The 20,256-nt window shown below is 34.8% G+C and overlaps 1 protein-coding gene across 1 annotated transcript in view; it reads right to left on the reverse strand.

The window, feature by feature from the left end:
* The window catches only part of MMRN1 (multimerin 1), a 60,715-nt gene that overhangs the window by 14,029 nt on the left and 26,430 nt on the right, over nt 1-20,256 (reverse strand). The window contains exons 4-6 of the mRNA XM_017896402.1: nt 14,322-14,426; nt 9,607-9,780; nt 765-2,753 (exon numbers count right to left, since the gene is read on the reverse strand). Coding sequence (XP_017751891.1) covers nt 765-2,753; nt 9,607-9,780; nt 14,322-14,426 — 2,268 coding nt within the window. The remainder of the gene's footprint in view (nt 1-764; nt 2,754-9,606; nt 9,781-14,321; nt 14,427-20,256) is intronic.

A 20,256-nucleotide genomic window follows, 5' to 3' on the forward strand; every position in this document is an offset into this window, starting at 1 on the left:
ACTAACACAGAAACTTACTAATACAGCTAGGATCAGAGTCAAGATTTGATGTTCCTCAAATCATTTTTCTTGACACTCTCCCTCTGTTTCTGTTGATGGGAGCTTTCCAACATTTCTCACATCTGCCTTAGAGCTTCCTCTATGGCTCTTGCCAATATTCATTCAGTAACATCCCTAACATCACCTCTGCAATCACACTATACACTATTGCTAGCTTCATGCTTTTGAGTTGCAGCTCTTACCACCACCAATCCACTGATACAAATTTTCAGACACCTACTCTTTACAAAATCATGTCTAAGCACTTAGCTTGGCATTGATGACCTTCTATGATTTACCCAAATCTATTTCCTGGACATTCATTGTCAGATGATCATTGAATAGATATTTACTGAGTTCCTATTGCATATTAAAATGAGTAAGTCTGGTCTATCAAAGATCTCCTTGCTTAACAGCTTTGTTTAATTACTTGTGCAAAGCAAATTGTTCTATAGGAGCAAATTTAATTATTTTATAGAGGGCTAGTCAGAAAAATTTTAGAAACTTATAGCCAAATATACACTAGAAATATTTGTTTTGTATTGATGCCTAAAATACTGTAAGATAGATTCAGATTTAAATATCAGTCATCTTCACAACTTGACTATCTACCCAAGTTCAGGTATGTTGTTTTATATTTAATGGTCTTGCTCAACTGTACAGATCTATTAAATATCATTTAAGTAAAAAGAGAGATTAAAAGTTACTTTTCAGTAACAGCTTACCAAGATATATTACGTTGTCTGTGTTTCTTTGAGTCCGGCCTATCAGGACAGTGGTAAGATTTACCGTTGGTTTCTTAAGTGTATTAATTTTCTTTGGCAATGATTTTACTTGCTTCTTAGACTTGATAACATTTGCCAGACTACCAGGCAACGATCGATCTATACAACAAGTTAAATTAGAGAGGACAGCTTGAGTTTGTATTTGAATTATTGGTTCTACAAATTCTGTCAGACCTTTCTGAAGAAGTTGAATATCTGGCAGGGAATGTTTTATCCACTTAGGTATGGTAGCATTCAGTTCTGACACACTTGTAGAAGCATTGTAACACATTGTTAAAACTTCATGGAGAGTTTTGTTAAGCAAAAAGAAGTTACTTGAAAGATGGATGGATTTTGCTTCCAATGCCTTAAATCTGGAATTCAATACTTGCAGTTGAAGAGCCTGATCTCTCCCATTTGTAACCACATTGCCTTTTTTAAGTGAAATATAATAAGGTATGAGCGTCTGGGTAACTTTAGACTCAATGTCTTGCAACTGAGTTTCCAAATTTTTGGAAATCTTGGTGGTTAAGAGCATTTTTTCTTCCAAATGACTCATATTTTGCTGGTATTTTCTCACTTGGGAAGTGGTTTCATTGAACATTTGAAACATCTTTTGGAAGTTGGACTGATTTAGTTTCTCATCTCTAGGAATACCTGCAAGGGTCTTGGCAAATTGCAAAACAAAGTTGTACCTCTGATTGTCATTGATCAAAATCTGAATAGAATCATTCAGACGTTGGAACTGAGGAATAAATGTCAAAATAGTTTCCATATCGGAGGTACATTTATGATGGACCTCATGATTATCTTTAATAGTACTTAAAGTCTCTTTTAGGGCATAGTTATCTTGAATGAAATCAATAGCATTATTTACAATAGTCATTGTCTTATTTAGGCCATCTTCCATTTCTAAGGCATATTCGTTGATACGTCTTTCTAAGGTATCATCACGACTCTGTACTTCATTTCTAAGTAAGTTGTGTCTTTTTGTAAGTTCTTTGATAATAAAATTTAGACTATTGACAGCACTAGTCAGATTTTCTATCTTTTTCCTTGTCACTATTGCTTCCTTCGGTTGTTCATATGTCATTGTCTGTCTGAGTGATGCTCCCTGCTCAAGCAAGGGTTGAAGGATCTCCATATCATAAGTCAAATCATTTAGTTGCTCACTCATTTGATCCATCTTATTGTCCATTGGAAACAGAACTTCAGCCAATGTTTGGTTTAACACATGTAAATTCTCTTCTGTGTCCTTAAGTTGAAATTTAAAATCATTTCTGCATTTGGATAACATGTCTTCACATTCACCTCTGAGAGACTCTTTCTCCATCTCTAAAGAGATGGTGAGATTGTTAATCTTGCTTTCTTGAATGTGCAAATCTTCAAACATTTGCAGCATCATCAAACTCTGCTTCTTTATATTCTCATGTAAAGTAGACATGTATTCAGTGACATTATTGCTAAGTGACTCAACAGCTGGAACATTCTTCTGGTTTGATACCTGTTCAGTTGATAAAAGCTGCTCATGTACTTCCTTCAATTGAGAAAGAGTTTTATTGAGGGATTCATAATACAGAATGCTTCTTGAGTGTTCCTGTTCTAGAGCACCTTCTAAATGAGTCTGCTTTACTTCTAGTTCTTTAATAGGCTTCTCACATGTAACAGTCATTTCTTGCCTTACAGTCACAATGTGATTCCTTAGATCTACTATATCAGTCAAAGTGGGCCGATTGTCTTGCATTAAAACAGACTTTTGCTGGGCTGCTATTGAAACCACAGATTCATTAACTTTTTGAATTATTTGCCTGGTGCTTTCAAGGTCCTCTGACAGACTTGATACAGTCTTGAAGAGCTGTGCTACAGTGTCTTGCATGTCATTTTGAAAAATTTTAAATTGTTCTCTTACTATGTCTCTTACCAGTACATTAATGCTTTTAGACTTTAGATCTAGAGAAAGAAACAATAAATAATACATAATTTTCATTATATGAGACTTTAAGCATCTCTAAAAGATTAAAAGTTTGAAATTAAACATTAATAACATGTAATAATAAAAATACCACTTAACTACATTTACTTATAAAAATTACTATAACACACAAAAGGTGATCAATTCCTTAAATAATAAATCTGAGAGGAGATATCACTTGCAAAACATACTAGAACATAATAAAACCAGAAAACTAAGGTCCTTTGGATGAAAGACATGAGGGAACTACTACTGACTTCAGTAATACACCGTTGTGTGTAATAATTCTAGGTCTAGTTTTAGTTTTGTATGAAAATAAATGGCTTTGGGCTTTCTGCTTTAGTAAATAATACCTAGTGTTAGCTCATGACTGTGTTACTAGGTTTCTAGTAATTAAGTTTCAGAGCTTATGCTTTGAGCTTATAAAAGCTAATAAATTGACTTCTGGGAAAAATCTTAATGATATTCTCAAATGAGGAAAAAATGAAGTAATATTCACAAGATTTAATACTGGTTTATAATAACAATAAAATAATAATAATGAGGCTTGGGAATTTCAAAATTAAGTCTTCCTCCAATGAAAATAGGAATTCAAGATACACCTGACATATTATTATAGTATGACATTAATTTTTAACAAAAAGAGAAGAGAAAACTTGCAAGTAATGAAACACATAGTACTGTCTCAAATATTAGAAAACCTGGATTAATCATAAGACATGATTGTGGTAGTCTCTAAATGTAGCATGAAAAAAAGGAATAGGAAAAGTATACTGGACTATTCACAGTTATTAATATTCATAACTACTTAGAATAGAAAATGACTAAAATATAAAAAAACTTGCATACAAAGACAGAAAACAGAAAAAATACATATACTAGAGATATATTTGTAATATCTAGTGATGAAGTACACATAAATGGAAGATATGTCCATTCACATTCAAAATATAATTAATATGGTTTGGCTGTGTCCCCACCCAAATCTCATCTTGAATCTTACTTCCCATAATCCCCACATGTTGTGAGAGGGACCCAGTGGAAGGTAATTGAATCATGGGGGTGGGTTTTTCCCATGCTATTCTCAAGATAGTGAGTTCTCAAAAGATCTGATGGTTTTACAAAGGGCAGTTCCCCTGCACACATTCTCTTGCTTGCTGCCATGTAACACATGGCTTTGCTCTTTCTTCGCCTTCTGCCACGATCATGAAGCTCCCCCAGCTATGTGGAACTGTGAGTCCATTAAACCTCTTTTTCTTTACAAATTACCCAGTCTTGGGTATTTCTTCATAGCAGTATAAAAATGGACTAATATAGTTGTTACCAGTAGAGTGGGGAATGGTTATCAGTAGAGTGAGGTACTGCTATTAAGACACCTGAAAATGTGGAAGCAACTTTGGAACTGGGTAACGGGCAGAGGTGGGAATAGTTTGGAGGGCTCAGAAGAAGACAGGAATATGTCAGAAAATTTGGAGCTTCCTGGAGACTTGTTGAATGGTTTTGACCAAAAAATCCAGGCTGAGGTGGTCTCAGATGGAGATGAGGAACATATTGGGAATTGGAGCAAAGGTGATTCTTGATATGCTTTAGCAAAGAGACTGGTGATATTTTGCCCCTGCCCTAGAGATCTGTGGAACTTTGAACTTGAGAGGAATGATTTAAGATATCTGGCAGAAGAAATATCTAAGCAGCAGAGTTCAAGAAGTCACTTCGGTGCTCTTAAAAGCATTCAGTTTTATTAATTCGCAAAGATATGGCTTGGAATTGGAGCTTATGTTTAAAAGGGAAGCAGAGCATAAAAGTTCAAAAATTTGCAGCCTGATGATGAACTAGAAAAGAAAAAAAAAAAAAAAATTTCTGAGGAGAAATTCAAGCTGGTGGCAGAAATTTGCATAAGTAACAAGGAGCCAAATGTTAATTGCCAAGACAATGGAGAAAATGCCTTCAGGGCATGTCAGAGTTTTCAAAGCAGTGCCTCCCATCACAAGCCGAGAAGCCTAGGAGGAAAAAATGGTTTCATGGGGACCTTGCTCCATTGTGCTGTTTCAGGACTTGGTGCTCTGTGTCCCAGCCATGGCTAAAAGGGACCAATGCATAGCTCAGGCCATTGCTTCAGAGAGTGCAAGCACCAAGCCTTGGTGGTTTACATGTGGTGTTGGGCTTTCAGATGCACAGAAGTCAAGATTTGAGGTTTGAGAACCTCCGCCTAGATTTCAAAGGATGTATGGAAACACATGGATATCTAGGCAGAGGTCTGCTTTAGGGCAGAGCCTTCATGGAGAACCTCTGCTAGGGTGGTGCAGAAGGGAAATGTGGGGTGGGATGCCCCCAAACAGAGTATCTACTTGGGCACTACCTAGTGGAGCTGTGAGAGGAGGGCCACTGTCCTGCAGACCCCAGAAAGGTAGATTCACTGACAGCTTGCACTGTGCATGAGGAAAAGCCACAGACACTTAACATCAGCCCATGGAAGCAGCTGGGAGAGAGGCTGTACCCTGTAAAGCCATGGGGTGGAGCTGCCCACTACCATGGGGACCCACCTCTTCCATCAGTGTGACTTGGATATGAGATATGGAGTCAAAGGAGATCATTTCGGAGCTTTAAGATTTGACTGCTCCACTGGATTTCGGACTTGCATGAGGCCTGTAGCCCCTTTGTTTTGGCCAATTTCTCCCATTTAGAATGGGTGTATTTACCCAGTGCCTGTGCCTGCATTATATCTAGGAAGTAACTAACTTCCTTTTGATTTTACAGGTTCATAGGGAGAAGGAACTTGCCTTGTCTCAGATGAGGCTTTGGACTGTGGACTTTTGAGTTAATGCTGAAATGAATGAAGACTTTGGGGGACTGTTGGGAAGGCATAATCATGCCATGTTTTGAAATGTGAGGACATGAGATTTGGAAGGGGTCAGGGATGGAAAAATATGGTTTGGCGTTGTCCCAACCCAAATCTCATCTTGAATTGTTGCTTCCATAATACCCACGTGTCATGGGAGGGATCCACTGGGAGATAATTGAATCATGGGGAGGGGTTTATTCCATACTGTTTTCATGATAGTGAATAAGTCTCACAAGATCTGATGGTTTTATAAAGGGCAGTTCCCCTGCACATGCTCTCTTGCCTGCCACCATGTAAGATGTGGCTTTGCTCCTTCTTCATCTTCTGCCTCGATTGTAAGGTCTCCCCAGCCACGTGGAACCGAGTCCATTAAACCTCTTTTTCTATATAAATTACTCTGTCTCAGGTTTTTTTTTTTTTTTAATATGCAGTATGAAAATGGACTAACACCATAATCAATGACTATAATGTAAAATACAACATAATGCAAAGCATTTTAGACAGGAAAGTCTGTACAATGGGATATTGCCATCAGTTAGGGCTACTATGTAGTCTATTAAAGAAAGATCATCCTAGGATTAAAAGAATAGGCTCTACATAAAAGAATGTCTCTATTTTGTAAGTAAGTTTGAAAAAGCACTTAACATACATGAGGGACTTACATAAAATATGTGAAAGAGTGATTATTAAAATATAATGATGTTTGAGCATCTTGATATTGACAACTTTGTACAAAAACAAAGCCGTAAATATTACAATTTAGACGAATAAACGTTTCTCTGGAAATCCTACATCATAAAGATCAGTGTTGCCAGATGAAAAAAAAATGGAAAAGATATTTTATCTTACTTTTTACAAACTTAGTGGAAACTAAAGTAAGTTTAAAAGTCCAAAGATCAATTTGTATGTAATGGAAAAAAGAAAACAAAACATGAAATATGGAATAGTAATCAATGACCACAGCCTTAAAGTACTAAGAAAAGGCTAAATGAATTAGAAAAGACTAGCCACAATTAAGATAAATTATGCAGAAATAGTCCTAGCTTTTGTATCAAATAACATGGATAATCACACCAGAAAGGCTTTAAAATATTTTTATCTTCTACATTTTGCTTAGCATTTAACCAGTCACCCATTTATTAAATAAATATTCATGAAGTACATTCTATATGCTATACAGAGAAAGTAAAATTTAGAAAATTAGACTTCTGGTCTTAAAAAAGAATATGTAAGTATCGTTGATTGTAAGGTACTATTCAATAGTAATATTAATATTACTCTTTCTATAAGAACATTTAGTCATTTCCCATTAGTTAAAATGACTCTAATTCTCCTGACGTCAAAACTTGATGAAATATAATAAAATATTTAAGGTTCAGATTAGACCTTCTTTGACTTTATAACCTTACAATTTTCAAAATTTAAAAGAAATAATAAAATTTAAGCTTTATTGACTTTATTAGTTGTGGACAATTACAATAAATGTTTAACGTCAGCAAACAAAAAATGACATGACCTGAAAGCCATAATAAGAATAACAATAAGCAAAAACGCTGTAGATAGATAAAACTCAGTACAAAAACTTGATCAACATAATTAGGAAAAAAAATGAAAATGAATAATATAAATTACTTCAGCTATTATGCTTTAACACTTTTTTGGAAAAATACATTGAAGAAAGTGCAAAATCACAGCAATGTCTGAAAAGACATTAAACAGATTATTAGCTTAAAAATGTGTTTTGGGATAAGAAGCTTTTCAGATAACATTTCTACAGTTTGTTACTAAACAAGCATCTGTGTAAGAATCTGATTTTGCAAGAACATATCAAAGTGCTTTATGTTAATATTTGAGTGGGCACATCGTTTTAATTCTATTTGATTCTGTTTCCTGTGACTGATATGCTTCCACTTTCTTAAAACCATATTACATTTGGTGATTTACCAGATATATTTGGTATCAGATACCTTCGCATGCCCCTTCTGTGACTGTGAATGTATGGCCTTTTAATAACATTTACGTACCTCTTAAGGTATCCACCTCGTCTTAAGGAGTTGAGACATTTGATTTTCAACAGTTTCTATGGCTACTGTCAGATTAAGCAGTGTTTTTCACCTTGGGTGTAAAATAAACAAGGGAGGAAGCTGTGGTTTCACTAGGCAAGCACAGCACCTTGCAGGTGGGTTTAGTTTTTGTTTCCTGTAAGAATATTCAATAACTTCAAGCCCTCTGGTTCTTATAATTAATGACTGTGCTCAGTACACAATTAATTCCTCCTATTGAGGAGGGAGTTTCATTATTAATGCTGTTGCTGTGAGTGTGTGATTTTTCTCCCGTGTCAGTGCCAGAATCTTTGTAGTAGGCTGGTAGGTCACAAAAAACAGTTGACAGGCTAATTCTCTTAGCTCATGAGAACCAACACTTGCTAAACAAATCTCATTCAGATGGTTATAGTCAATTACATACTGTTTCTATTTGACTTGTTTCTCATGCTGTCACGTCAAGGGGGAAAAAATATTTCCTTCTCACGCTTAGCATTGGTAAAGTTGGGCCATACCAGATACGTAGGACAAGGTCTCTCTTTTAGTGACTGAGTAGCAGCAATTATTTATTTGATTAAAAAATCATAATTGTTGTTGAGTTATGTAAGTGTCTGTACTGGTAGATGATATATTAAATATCCACCTATTTGTCTTTTTTAAATCTGAGAACCACAATAGAGAAAAGGTAACTTGTGAATCATAAAATTGGGTTGTATACTGAGCTTTTAATGAATAAAGCAAAGGGAAAAAACCCAGTAATCCTGAAACTTACAAACTGACAAGTTTCATACAATAAACCCATTTGGGGCACTCCCAGGAACCAAACTAACTGCATGCCTAGAACATCCTTGCCCTACCTGAAACCCTTTTGCCTGGTTAACATCGAGATGGTTTCTCCTAGACGCTTTCTCTGGTCCCCTTAGATTGGATTTGTTGCAAGTGTCAAGTAGTCCCATTGTATCCTGTGTATAACACTTTCATAGCAATTACTCACTATACATAAATCTCTGTGGCAGGCAGAATAAGACACACCCATTTCCCCCAAGGTGTCTATATGCTAATTCCCCATATCTGTGAATATGTATCTTACATGGCAAAAGGGACTTGGAAAATGTGATTAAAGTTAAGTGCCTTGAGATAGGGAGATTTTTCTGATTCTCCAGGTAGGTCCAATGGAGTTACATGGTCAGAAAGATGCAGAGGGAACTCAACACATTGTAGCTGGCTTTAAAGATGGAGGACTATGAGTCAAGAAATGCAGTGGCTTCTAGAAGCTGGGAATGGACCTCAGTTTACAGACATCAAGAAAACAGGGACCTCAGTCCTACAACTGCAAGAAAATGAATTCTGCCAACAACTTGGATTAGCAGAAAATGGATTATCCTGTAGAGCCTCCAGAAAGAAACATAGCCTGCTTTTAAGCCCACTGTTTTAAGAGCACAAAATTCAGGCAAAGCCTATTCACATATATAAATTATTTTTTAATATTAATAATAACTGGAATGCTTTAGGATATATTTAGTAGATTTTACACCATAACCTAGAAAATTGTGGGGCTAACAACGCACTTCAGATTAGTATTGAGTCAACCAGGCATCTAGCTGTCTTTATCCCCTAAATGTATCTTTATTCTTGAAGTGGATAACACAATGGAAGTAAATTAATATGACTCGCGTTAACTAAAAATGAATATAAGTAAGGCTATAATTAGATGCATTATGTTTATCAACCAAATGGAATATTCAAAGACTTCAGTATATATAATAAAATGTAGATATTTCAAATTATTTCAGAATTTTTGTGATTTTATATCTCATTCAAAAAGTATCTTTCTTAGGTTTCCATACCACCCAGACTAAAGCAAAGATTCCGAAGTGATGTAAGAAAAGAAAAATGAATCATTTGCTTCCTGTGTTACTGAATGAATAATTTATTTCATTTTATTTTTACCTTTTAGAAGAGATTGAAATTCTCTGCCTTTATCTTCACTGACTTTTCCTTCTAGGGAGGAGTAAGTGTTCCTTATGTCATTCACAGTCAAAGAAATATTGTCAATCTTGTTCTGCAGAAGAGTCAGTTTCATTGCCTGGTAGTTTACCTGGTCAGTCATTTTTCGCATCACTTCTGCATATAGAAGAAGAGAAAATTGAGACCATTAAAAAATATATTTTGACCCATAGTTTGTATCATATAATGGAGAAAAACTAAAACCCTTTCTTCTATCATCTGGAGCACAACAAGGATGCTCACTTTCACCACTGTTTTTCAACAAAGCACTAGAAGCTCTAGCTAGAGCAATCAGACAAGACAAAGAAATAAAGGGCATTCAAATTAGAAAGGAAGGGGTCAAAGCATCCTTGTTTGCAGATGATATGACCTTATATTTGGAAAAACCTGAAGACTCCACCAAAAAACTATTAGAATGGATAAATGAATTCAGCAAAATTGCAGGATACAAAACCAACATATGAAACTCAGTAGCATTTTTATATGCCAACAGTGAATAATCTGAGAAAGAAAAAAAGTAATCTCATTTACAGTAACCACACACAAAGTAAGAATGCAATTAACCAAAGAAGTGGAAGGTCACTATTATGAAAACTATAAAACACTAATGAAAGAAATTGAAGGTTTGTCATGTTCATGGATAGGAAGAATAAATATTGTTAAAATGTCCATACTATCCAAAGCAACCTACAGATTCAATGCAATCCCTATCAAAACACTAATGACATTCTTCACAGAACTACAAAAAAAAAAAAAAAAAAAAGAATCCTAAAATTTACATGGAACAACAAAAGACCCAGAATAACCAAAGTTTACCTAAGCAACAAGAACAACTGAAGGAACAACTGGAGGAATCATACTAACTGACTTCAAATTATAATACAGAACTATAGTAACCAAAACAGCATGGTACTGGAATAAAAACAGACAAATAGACCAATGGAATAGAATAGAGAACCCAGAAACAAATCCACATATCTACAGTGAGCTCATTTTCAAGAAAGGTGCCAAGAACAAACACTGGGGAAAAGACAATCTCTGTAATAAATGGTGCTGGGGAAATTGGATGTCCATATGCAGAAGAATGACTCCAGACCTCTATCTCTTGTCATGCACAAAAATCAAATAAAAAAGGATTAACTATTTAAGTCTAAGACCTCAAAACATGAAACTCCTACAAGAAAACATTGGAGAAAGTCTCTAAGACATTGGTCTGGGCAAAAAATTTCTTGAGTAATACCCCACAACCACAGACGCTCAAAGCAAAAATGGACAAATGGGATCACATCAAGTTTAAAAGCTTCTGCACAGCAAAGGAAACAACCAACAGAGTCAAGACACAACCCACAGAATGAGAGAAAATCCTTGCAAACCACCCATCTGACAAGGGATTAAATAATCAACATACATATGAAGGTCAAACAACCCTATAGGAAAACATCTGATAATCCAATCAAAAAATGGGCAAAAGATTTGAATAGACATTTTTCAAAAGAAGACACACAAATGGCAAACAGGCATATAAAAAGGTGCTTAGCATAACTGATCATCAGAGAAACTCAAACCAAAACTACTATGTGATATCATCTCACCTCAGTTAAAATGACTTATATCCAAAAGATAGGAAATAACAAATGCTGACCAGGATGTGGAGAAAAGGGAACCGCCATATCCTGTTGGTAGGAATGGAAATTAGTACAACCATTATGGAGAACAGTTTGGAGGTTCCTCAAAAACTAAAAAAAGAGATACCATATGATCTAGCAATCCCACTGCTAGGTAAATACACAAAAGAAAGGAAATCAGTATATCCAAGAGGTATCCACACTCCCATGTATATTGCAGCACTATTCGCAGTAGCCAAGATATGGAAGAAACATACGTGACCATCAACAGATGAATGGATAATGAAAATGTGGTATATATGCACAACGGAGTATTATTCAGCCATAAAAAACAAAGCAACAACATGGATGGAACTGGAGATCATTATGCTAAGGGAAATAAGCCAGGAACAGAAAGACAAATATCACATGTTCTCACATATTTGTGGGATCTAAACATCAAAACACTTGAACTCAAGGAGATAGAGAGTAGAAGGATGGTTATCAGAGGCTGGGAAGGATAATTGCTGATTGGAGAGAGGTGGAATGGTTCATCTCCCAGGTGCAAGCGATTCCCCTGCCTCAGCCTCCCAAGTAGTTGGGACTACAGGTGTGTACCACCACATGCAGCTAATTTAGTAGAGACGGGATTTCACCATATTGGCCAGGATGTTCTTGATCTCCTGACCTTGTGATCCACCCGCCTTGGCCTCCCAAAGTGCTGGGATTACAGGTGTGAGCCACCACACCCAGCCTAAAACCATTTAAATGTTTAATTAAAAATTAAATATATATGTGTGTATATATATGTATTTTAAAATATATTAATAAAATTTGTTTTTTATTTGGGTATAAAAATTTTGTTAGAGGCTGGGCACAGTGGCTTACAGCTGTAGTCCTAGCACTTTGGGAGGCTGAGGCAGGTGGACTGCTTTGGCCCAGAGGTTCAAGACTAGCCTGGGCAACATGGCTAAACCTCATCTCTACAAAGAAAAAAAAAAATTAACCAGGCATGGTGGCACACGCCTGTAGTCCCAGCTGTTTGGGCACCTGAGGCAGGAGGACTGGTTGAGCTCTGGAGATGGAGGCTGCAGTGATGCATGATCACTCCACTGTACTCCTGCCTGGGTGACACAGAGAGACCCTATCTCTAAAAAAAGAAATAAGTAAATAAATAAATAAATAAATAAAAATAAAAAAGAATAGCAAAAGAAAGAATGAATAAGACCTACTATTTAATAGCACAATGTTGTGACTATAGTCAATAATAATTTAATTGTACATTTTAACATAACTAAGAGAATATAATTGGATTGTTCGTAACCAAAAGGATAAATGCTTGAGGGGCTGGATACCTCATTCTCAATTATGTGATTATTACACATTGTGTACCTGTATCAAAACAATATATACACCTACTATGTACCCACAAAATTAAAATTAATTATATGTATTTAAAACCACTTAATTTTTTATTTTTTGATTTTTATTTTTGAGACCGAGTCTTGCTCTGTCGCTAGGCTGTAGTGCAGTAGCATGCTCTCGGCTCACTGCAATCTCTGCCTCCCGGGTTCAAGAGATTCTCCTGCCTCAGCCTCCCAAGTAGCTGGGACTACAGGAGGCACCACCATGCCTGGCTAACTTTTTTTATTTTAGCAGAGACGGGGTTTCACCATGTAGGCTAGGATGTTTTTGATCTTCTGACCTCATGATCCACCCACCTCAGCCTCCCAAAGTGCTGGGATTATAGGCATGAGCTACTGTGCCTGGCCTAAAACCACTTAAATTTTTAATTAAAAATTAAATATATATATATTTAAAATCACTTAACTTTCATGATAGACTTGAAGGTAATTCAAATAAACTATATTTGCACTAATACATTTGAAAATATAAGCCTATATTCATATAGCAAATGGCAACTTGAATGTTAAGACTAAGTGTAGAAATTTGTAAAAGTATTATAATAGCTTCTTTTCTAAAATGTTTTCACTTTTCTCAGAATTTTCTGTTTTAAAAAAATTATTTCAAAGAGTTACTGTTACACTCTCAAAAAGAAACAAAGGGACAGAAAACCAAAATAACTTGCTCGCAGTTACAGAGCTGATGGCTCATCTTCTGCTTCCAAATTCAATACCTCAACATTAAAAATATGCAGCTGTATATATGTATGTAGTTGTAGCTATGTTCTGAGAATTTTATTGTTTACTGAGGTATTCATTAATCAAGGATAAAGAGACTTATAATTTACTTTAAATCACTTTATATAGCAATAATACTGTCTATCCCTTTACACATGTATTGCAGTAATTCAAGAATGTTAGGGTCTTTTATAAAGATACTGAATTTCAATCCCTTAAAAAATTACAATACCATTATTAGGGGATATTCAGCTGCGTTATTAAAGACAGCCCTTTAAGTCACATTTCTTAATTGAATGCCTTGTTTTGTATGACTAGATCCATGCCAAACACAGTGAATAGATGTTTTTAGCAGCAACCAACCTTATGTTTGTAAGAGCTAAAGTTTAGCTTAAAAGAAATGGCAAAACTGATTAGAAAGATGGAAAACGTGACATGCCAGCTTTGGATCAGCAGGAGGTTCTTGTTGATTCTTAGTCATAATTTCGTTTCTTAGGGATCAGCACCTGTTAAGCGATCTCTTCTCAATGAATGGAAGAGAGCCTTCTTAGATCCCTTAAAATAATACGTTGTTCCTTCCATGTCAAGGGTCTTCCATAATGGCACTCTTTGGAGAACGAAAGTTTGGTCTTGTTTTGGAAACCTGTGGTTTCCTTACAACCTAATATCATAGCATTTTTATTCCTTCTGTGTTTGCACACAAAGCTTCAATAATTATACATGGTCTTTTCAGTACCTATTATAGCTTATCCACAATTTCTCCCAACATCCAGCACCAGTAGAAAAGGATTGAGAAGTATGCTAATGTGTCACCATCAATCATTTGACAGCTAAGAGATTTCTTGCTTAGAAGTTGTAATAAATAGCACTGGCAATAAATGGGTTAGAGATGGTAGCAATTACAGTCTATGACCTGGGTCACCACAGTCTTGCTGCTGCTGCTGCTCAGCTACTCCTCTGCCAACAGCTGTATGACTTTCAGCCTGGTTGGTGTGTATCAAATGTTGCTGTTCCTGGGCTAAAATGAAGCAGAAAGAGAACAGAGACAGTTAAGCGCTGGGATGGCCTCATTTTTTCCAGTCCTGAACAATAATGTGGCTGACATTCATTTTCCCGTGTACTGAAGCATGATGGTCGAGGATGATTGCAGAGTAAGCTGCTCCGCCCCCCAACCATAGGGCAATGTGACACCACATTGGAGTGGGAAATGCAGGACTCTAATTCTGCTTGAAAAAAAATGAAATCATTCAAGGCCTCCTTTCCATGAAAATGGATGGTAGTTTGCGGGAGCTGTATAAACTAGCAGATATATACTGCCTGCCTAATTGAGGGGATTTTAAAATCCGCTGTGTTAAAAGCTATAACACTGCCACAAAGGCTGATTGTTTAACAAGGCAATTTCCAACTGAGGTCTACTTGGATAAAAGGGAGAGCTACAGGTTCCTTACTAAAATAAAAATAGCTATTTCATTAATAGTGCCACTTAAATGGATTGTTTCCAGATTTTATAGTCTCAAACTGGACTAAAATAAAAGTAAACTATTGTAGGCATATTTCAAGCAAATCAACTGGTAAAGTCAGTGAAATTTCATTAAATAGAAATTCTCGTAAAATAAATCAACTCTATTGAAGAATTTAACATGACTCAAGTAATATTTTAAATGGCAATATAGTTTTTCATTGGGGAAAAGAGTTTAGAGAAATGAACTATTTAAAATATTGAGAACAGGGCAGGCGTGGTGGCTAACGCCTGTAATCACAGCACTTTTGGGAGGTCGAGGCAGGTGGATCACTTGAGGTCAGACCTCAAGATCCACCTGGCCAACATAGTGAAAGCCCGTCTCTACTAAAAATACAAAATTAGTCTGGTGTGGTGGTGGGTGCTTGTAAGTCCAGCTACTCAGGAGGCTGAGGCAGGAGAATCAATTAAATCCGGGAGGCAGAGGTTGCAGTGAGCCGAGATGGCACCACTGCACTCCAGCCTGGGGGATAGAGCAAGACTCTGCTAATAAATCAATCAATAAATAATTAAAATAAAAATAAAATAAAATATTGAGACCATCAAATAATGTGGCTTTAATTTACAGACTTCTAATGAACAAATTTATCCATTAAAATCTGCATGTCAGACATGAGGAAACAAGTGTTTTGTGTCTGGCTGGGCTTCTTCACATATGAATTTATGAACCAATGAAACTCTGCATCTCTGGCACATGTTAATTATGCTCCCTAAGCCATATGTGGCTGTGACTATAATACTCAAGCTTCTCTACTCCACAGGAAGTATATTTGACATTAATTTGAGTCTCTATTGTTAGACTGAATTTTGCATTGTTTTTCTTCAGGGCATTGAGCTAAATTAATGAATTTCCATTCATGTCCAATATCTTTGTTTTGATGCTGTTTCTTTTTGATTTTCATTTCCTCCACTGTATTCTATAAAGTCCTGTGTAACTGTTGACTTATCTAGTGGACAAAGGCAATCTGCAGCTTGGGAAATAGTGTAATTATTTAGGGGATGGAGTGGGTGGGGAAAAGTGTAAATCTTCTTCTAAGACCTAGCAGTAAGATTATTATAGTGTAAGTTTAAACTAATTCACACAGATACAACCATTTAATCATTGCATAAATTTTTAATCATGATTCCTTCTTAAATGGTGTAATAAGGCCTTTTATTCTGGCAGCTTAAATGTAAATCCATCCAAGAGTATAATTAGAGAGTAAAGCAATGGTTCTTAGACTGGGGTTCCTTAATCAGCAGTATGAGCATCACCTGGAAACTTTTGGGGGTAGAACTTCTAGAACCCCACCTTGGACCTACTAATTTAAATATGAGTGTTAAGGATACAAGCTTATAAGTATTTATAGCAGTAAGAACAGATGAATTTAATAGGATGAACAATGATCTTTTCATTTATTTGCTGCTTACATTTTTGGCTAGATCATAGGAACAAAAAGAGCTGGTGCATTTGAAGGTAGTACCATTACTCAGTAGGTTGTGGATACTTTATTAGGAAGGGAAGCATAATTATAGTGAAAGCAAAGATAATATTGTTTTGTGGTATACAAACAAGGTTACTCTTCAAATTCCCTTTTCTATCATTAACTTTTATTATAACACATATTTCTTTACATCCCATTAGAAACTTTTTTTTTCTCATGGATGGAAATCAGAAGTTCCTGTATACTTTGAAACATTGTGTCCATATTCTTTTCACTCCCTCACCTGAGATTCTCATTCAGTAGATCTATTTTGGGGAATGGGACATGTGCGTATTAAAAAACAAAACAAAAGAAAAGAAAAAACTCTACGGGTGATTTCTATGTATGGCCCTGGTTAGGAACACTAATTTAGAACAAATTGCTAAGCTTTCCACTTCTAAGAGGGAAATTCATTGTTATAATGCAGAAAATACTAGATATATTAATACTAAAATTGCAATCCAGAAATCAATCTTCATAGACTTTTAAATAGCATTCCTGTTAATAACAAAGGCATGTGTTGAAGACATGATTTAATAAAGTTTAAGAAATGAAAACCTTGAGTCTCATACCATTCCTTAAAGAGTGAGTGAAGTGGGATGGGGGTGGAAGGTGCCTTTCACAGCTTCCTGATTTCCTCATTTAGACATTGCCATTCTTTCTATTGTTATAGCACAAGATCCCTAAAGAGGCACTGCTAAGCATGGAAGCATATGAAGGGTGTTTGTACTGCCTTCACAGCAATCAAATCTACAGCCCAATGACAATTTTAGAATGTCTCAGAAATAAAATCGCTTTCCACTCAAAAGCCAGACTGTTGCTCCTTACTCCCATGTAGCAACATTGCACATTCCCCAACTCCATGATTGTGTTTTGCCAGTATGTAGCAATGTGGTCCGCCAATCGTTAAAATATTGAAATATAATAAAACCACAACTGTTGGCAAATATATAATGCTGAAGTCCAATAACTGACAAGCTGATTTATACCAATTATAATATTAACTAATTACAAGTTAATCATGGATACATGATAAAGGATGTATTTTGTAGGATATGTGATGAATGGAATTCCTACTGTGACAACATCTGAAAACTATTTTTCAAAATTAGCATTTTGTTGGACCGATGTCAGGCACTGCATAGATTCTGTGAAACAGTCAGTGTTTTAGTAGAATGAACAGTTTATCATTACTTATGATTTATGTATTTGCTAGAACTTCCAAATCGTTTGGTGCTCAATTTATTTTACTTATTAGTATGTGCTAGTTGTTCTAAATACATAGTTATTTGATAATTATAGTCCAGAAGTTTGTAGTAAATTATTGAAGATGCTGAAAAGAAACAAAAGTTTAGCCAAATTTTAAAAGTATTTGTTTCAGGTATCATGAGTATGAATTTTTTGAATCTGAGAACAAAACAAAAATTGTATCACTTAGGAACCTAGTCGTAAATTAGGTAATGATACTGTGCCAAACTCAGTTAGTCTGGAACATCTTTTAATATGTACAACATCTAAATAATACCAAATAATTATAAAAAATAAATTCAATATTAAATAAATAAGCTACATTTCTGGAATGAAAATCAACTTGATTTTCAATATTGGTAGACTATTTTTTCTTGCTAGGTAAATGTTGGATTCAAACAATCATACAAATTTGTATAACATAGAAATAAAATTACTAGACTCATTTTCATCATAATGACATTTACCCATTATGGTAAACATCATNCTTCTGTTATTTTTTTAAATTTTGGCACTCTAAGTTACTGTATTCAAATATTTCTGACTGAAAGTATAATGTGTTATCGAGTAAATACTTGAAATCTTTTCTAGATGAATTTCACACTTACTACTATATATCAAATAGAGAAGAGACAATAAAAATAGACTAAAGGGAGAGAGAAAGATGGAAAGACAGATGGAAAGCAAGAGTATATGCTAAAAATTAGAATAATAAAAATTGGAAGAATATTTGGACTTCAAAGATAGCCTGTGATGTTACAGCTAAAAAGGTGTTTTTTAAATTACATCAAGCCCTAGGAATTCACTTTCATATAAATTGTGAAATTTAACATTTGGAAAATAGACTTTTTAAAAAAAGAACTGATTTTCAGAGATGACACACTAACAGAAATGCCAATCCTTTTTCAGCTTTACAAGAAAAAAAAATTCCCCTTGTTAAACTGGAGACAGTTAAAAAAACTGATCAAAGATAGTATAGATATAAAAATTTCATGTATTCTGTAAATATGCATTTGAAACATATATATTCTATTTTAAATGAATATATATTAATTGAAATATATAGATGTATATATACTATTTGAAACAAAAATTAGTAAAAGACCAATTATATAAGAAAAAGATTTTCTAATAAATTGTTTGAAAATAAAATTTATATGACAAAACTAAAAAAATGCAATAAATATTCCTTGATTTATGTTGCCAGATGAATTTAACCTAATGACATTTACAAAGCTCTATAAACTAATTAAATAGGATATTTATATAAGAATTTTCATGATTTAGTTAATAGTAAAGATAGTAAATATTCAAAATACACACAGTAGTCAAGTGCTGATAAAATTGAATGCAATCACTTTTATTCAGGAGAGCCCAACAGATAATTCAGCAGGAGGATAATTTAACTGATGTTAATAGAAATTACAAACTTATTGAGACCTCATGTCACCCAGTTTCTCTAAATCTGATGGGTAAGTCATTAAAGGAGGTTGAGAGAGTTCCCTATATTAAATTATCTCTCTGACAAGGACATCATTTAGCTGGTATCATCCATGGCAAAAGACCACACCAATATAATTTGTAGAAATCAATAAATTGCTTAGAAATTATTAGAATGATACGAGTGATTTTTGGTATGATTTATCTTACTTTCTTACTTGGTCTGTAGTTTTAGATTGTGTTACAGACAATGCTTTAATTTAAGAAAATAAAAAGTAATGTATTCTTAATTTTTGATTTATATACAATATTGACTGTGACTGCTGCCCCTTCCCACCAATCATCATAATCAAAAGGCAGATTGGTTTGGGTGCTCACGATCCTGAAGTGGAGAGATCTCAATACAAATCACAAAAGCATTTTACATAGGATTTATTTCCGGGGTTCAAAATACTTCGGTAAAGCTTTATTATAAATAGTGACATGTTATTTTAAGTTGCATTTTATATGGAATTTTAGTCAGTTCTTTTCATTTTACTTCTTACAAAGTATTACATGCTGCATATTTAATATGAAGATTATAACATAATGTTTTACTTAACATCCTTCAAGGACTGGGAAGCAAGGGCAAGGTCTCTCTCTCTCTCTCTCTCTCTCTCACACACACACACACACACACACAAGGTTGTGTTGGCGGTATTTTAACTCTTCTAGGATCCTATTTGAGACTTCAGTAGGAACACTTCATCAATATATAGTTCCTTCTGTGTACCCAGTCTAGGAAAGATCCTGAATGCTCAAGAAATAAACATTTATCTAGGTGAGAGGTAAAGTGTCAAGAATAGAAAAGAGGCAAATGAAGAGCATCAAAGTTTAATTTTCTATTGACCTGAGGGTCAAAGGAATTTGAGATATATATCTTTCATGTGATCTTGAAAAATGCTATTACATTAAAAGAGGGAATAGACAGTGATATGTGGGAGATAATCAATATATTGAAAATAGTATCCAAAAACATGAGAAAAAACTTTAAAATCAGTGACAAGAGGGAGAGGAGAGAGTAAATTAAAAAGTTGTCAGAAAGAAAAAAAAAAGCAATTGAAAGATAAAAAAAAAATATATAGAGGTATCAAGTAAAATCTGTTTTCCTGTACACTAAAATTTGATGATTCATTCCT

Source organism: Rhinopithecus bieti, unplaced genomic scaffold (genome assembly GCF_001698545.2).
Source record: "Rhinopithecus bieti isolate Rb0 unplaced genomic scaffold, ASM169854v2 scaffold_28836, whole genome shotgun sequence".
Lineage (NCBI taxonomy): Eukaryota > Metazoa > Chordata > Mammalia > Primates > Cercopithecidae > Rhinopithecus > Rhinopithecus bieti.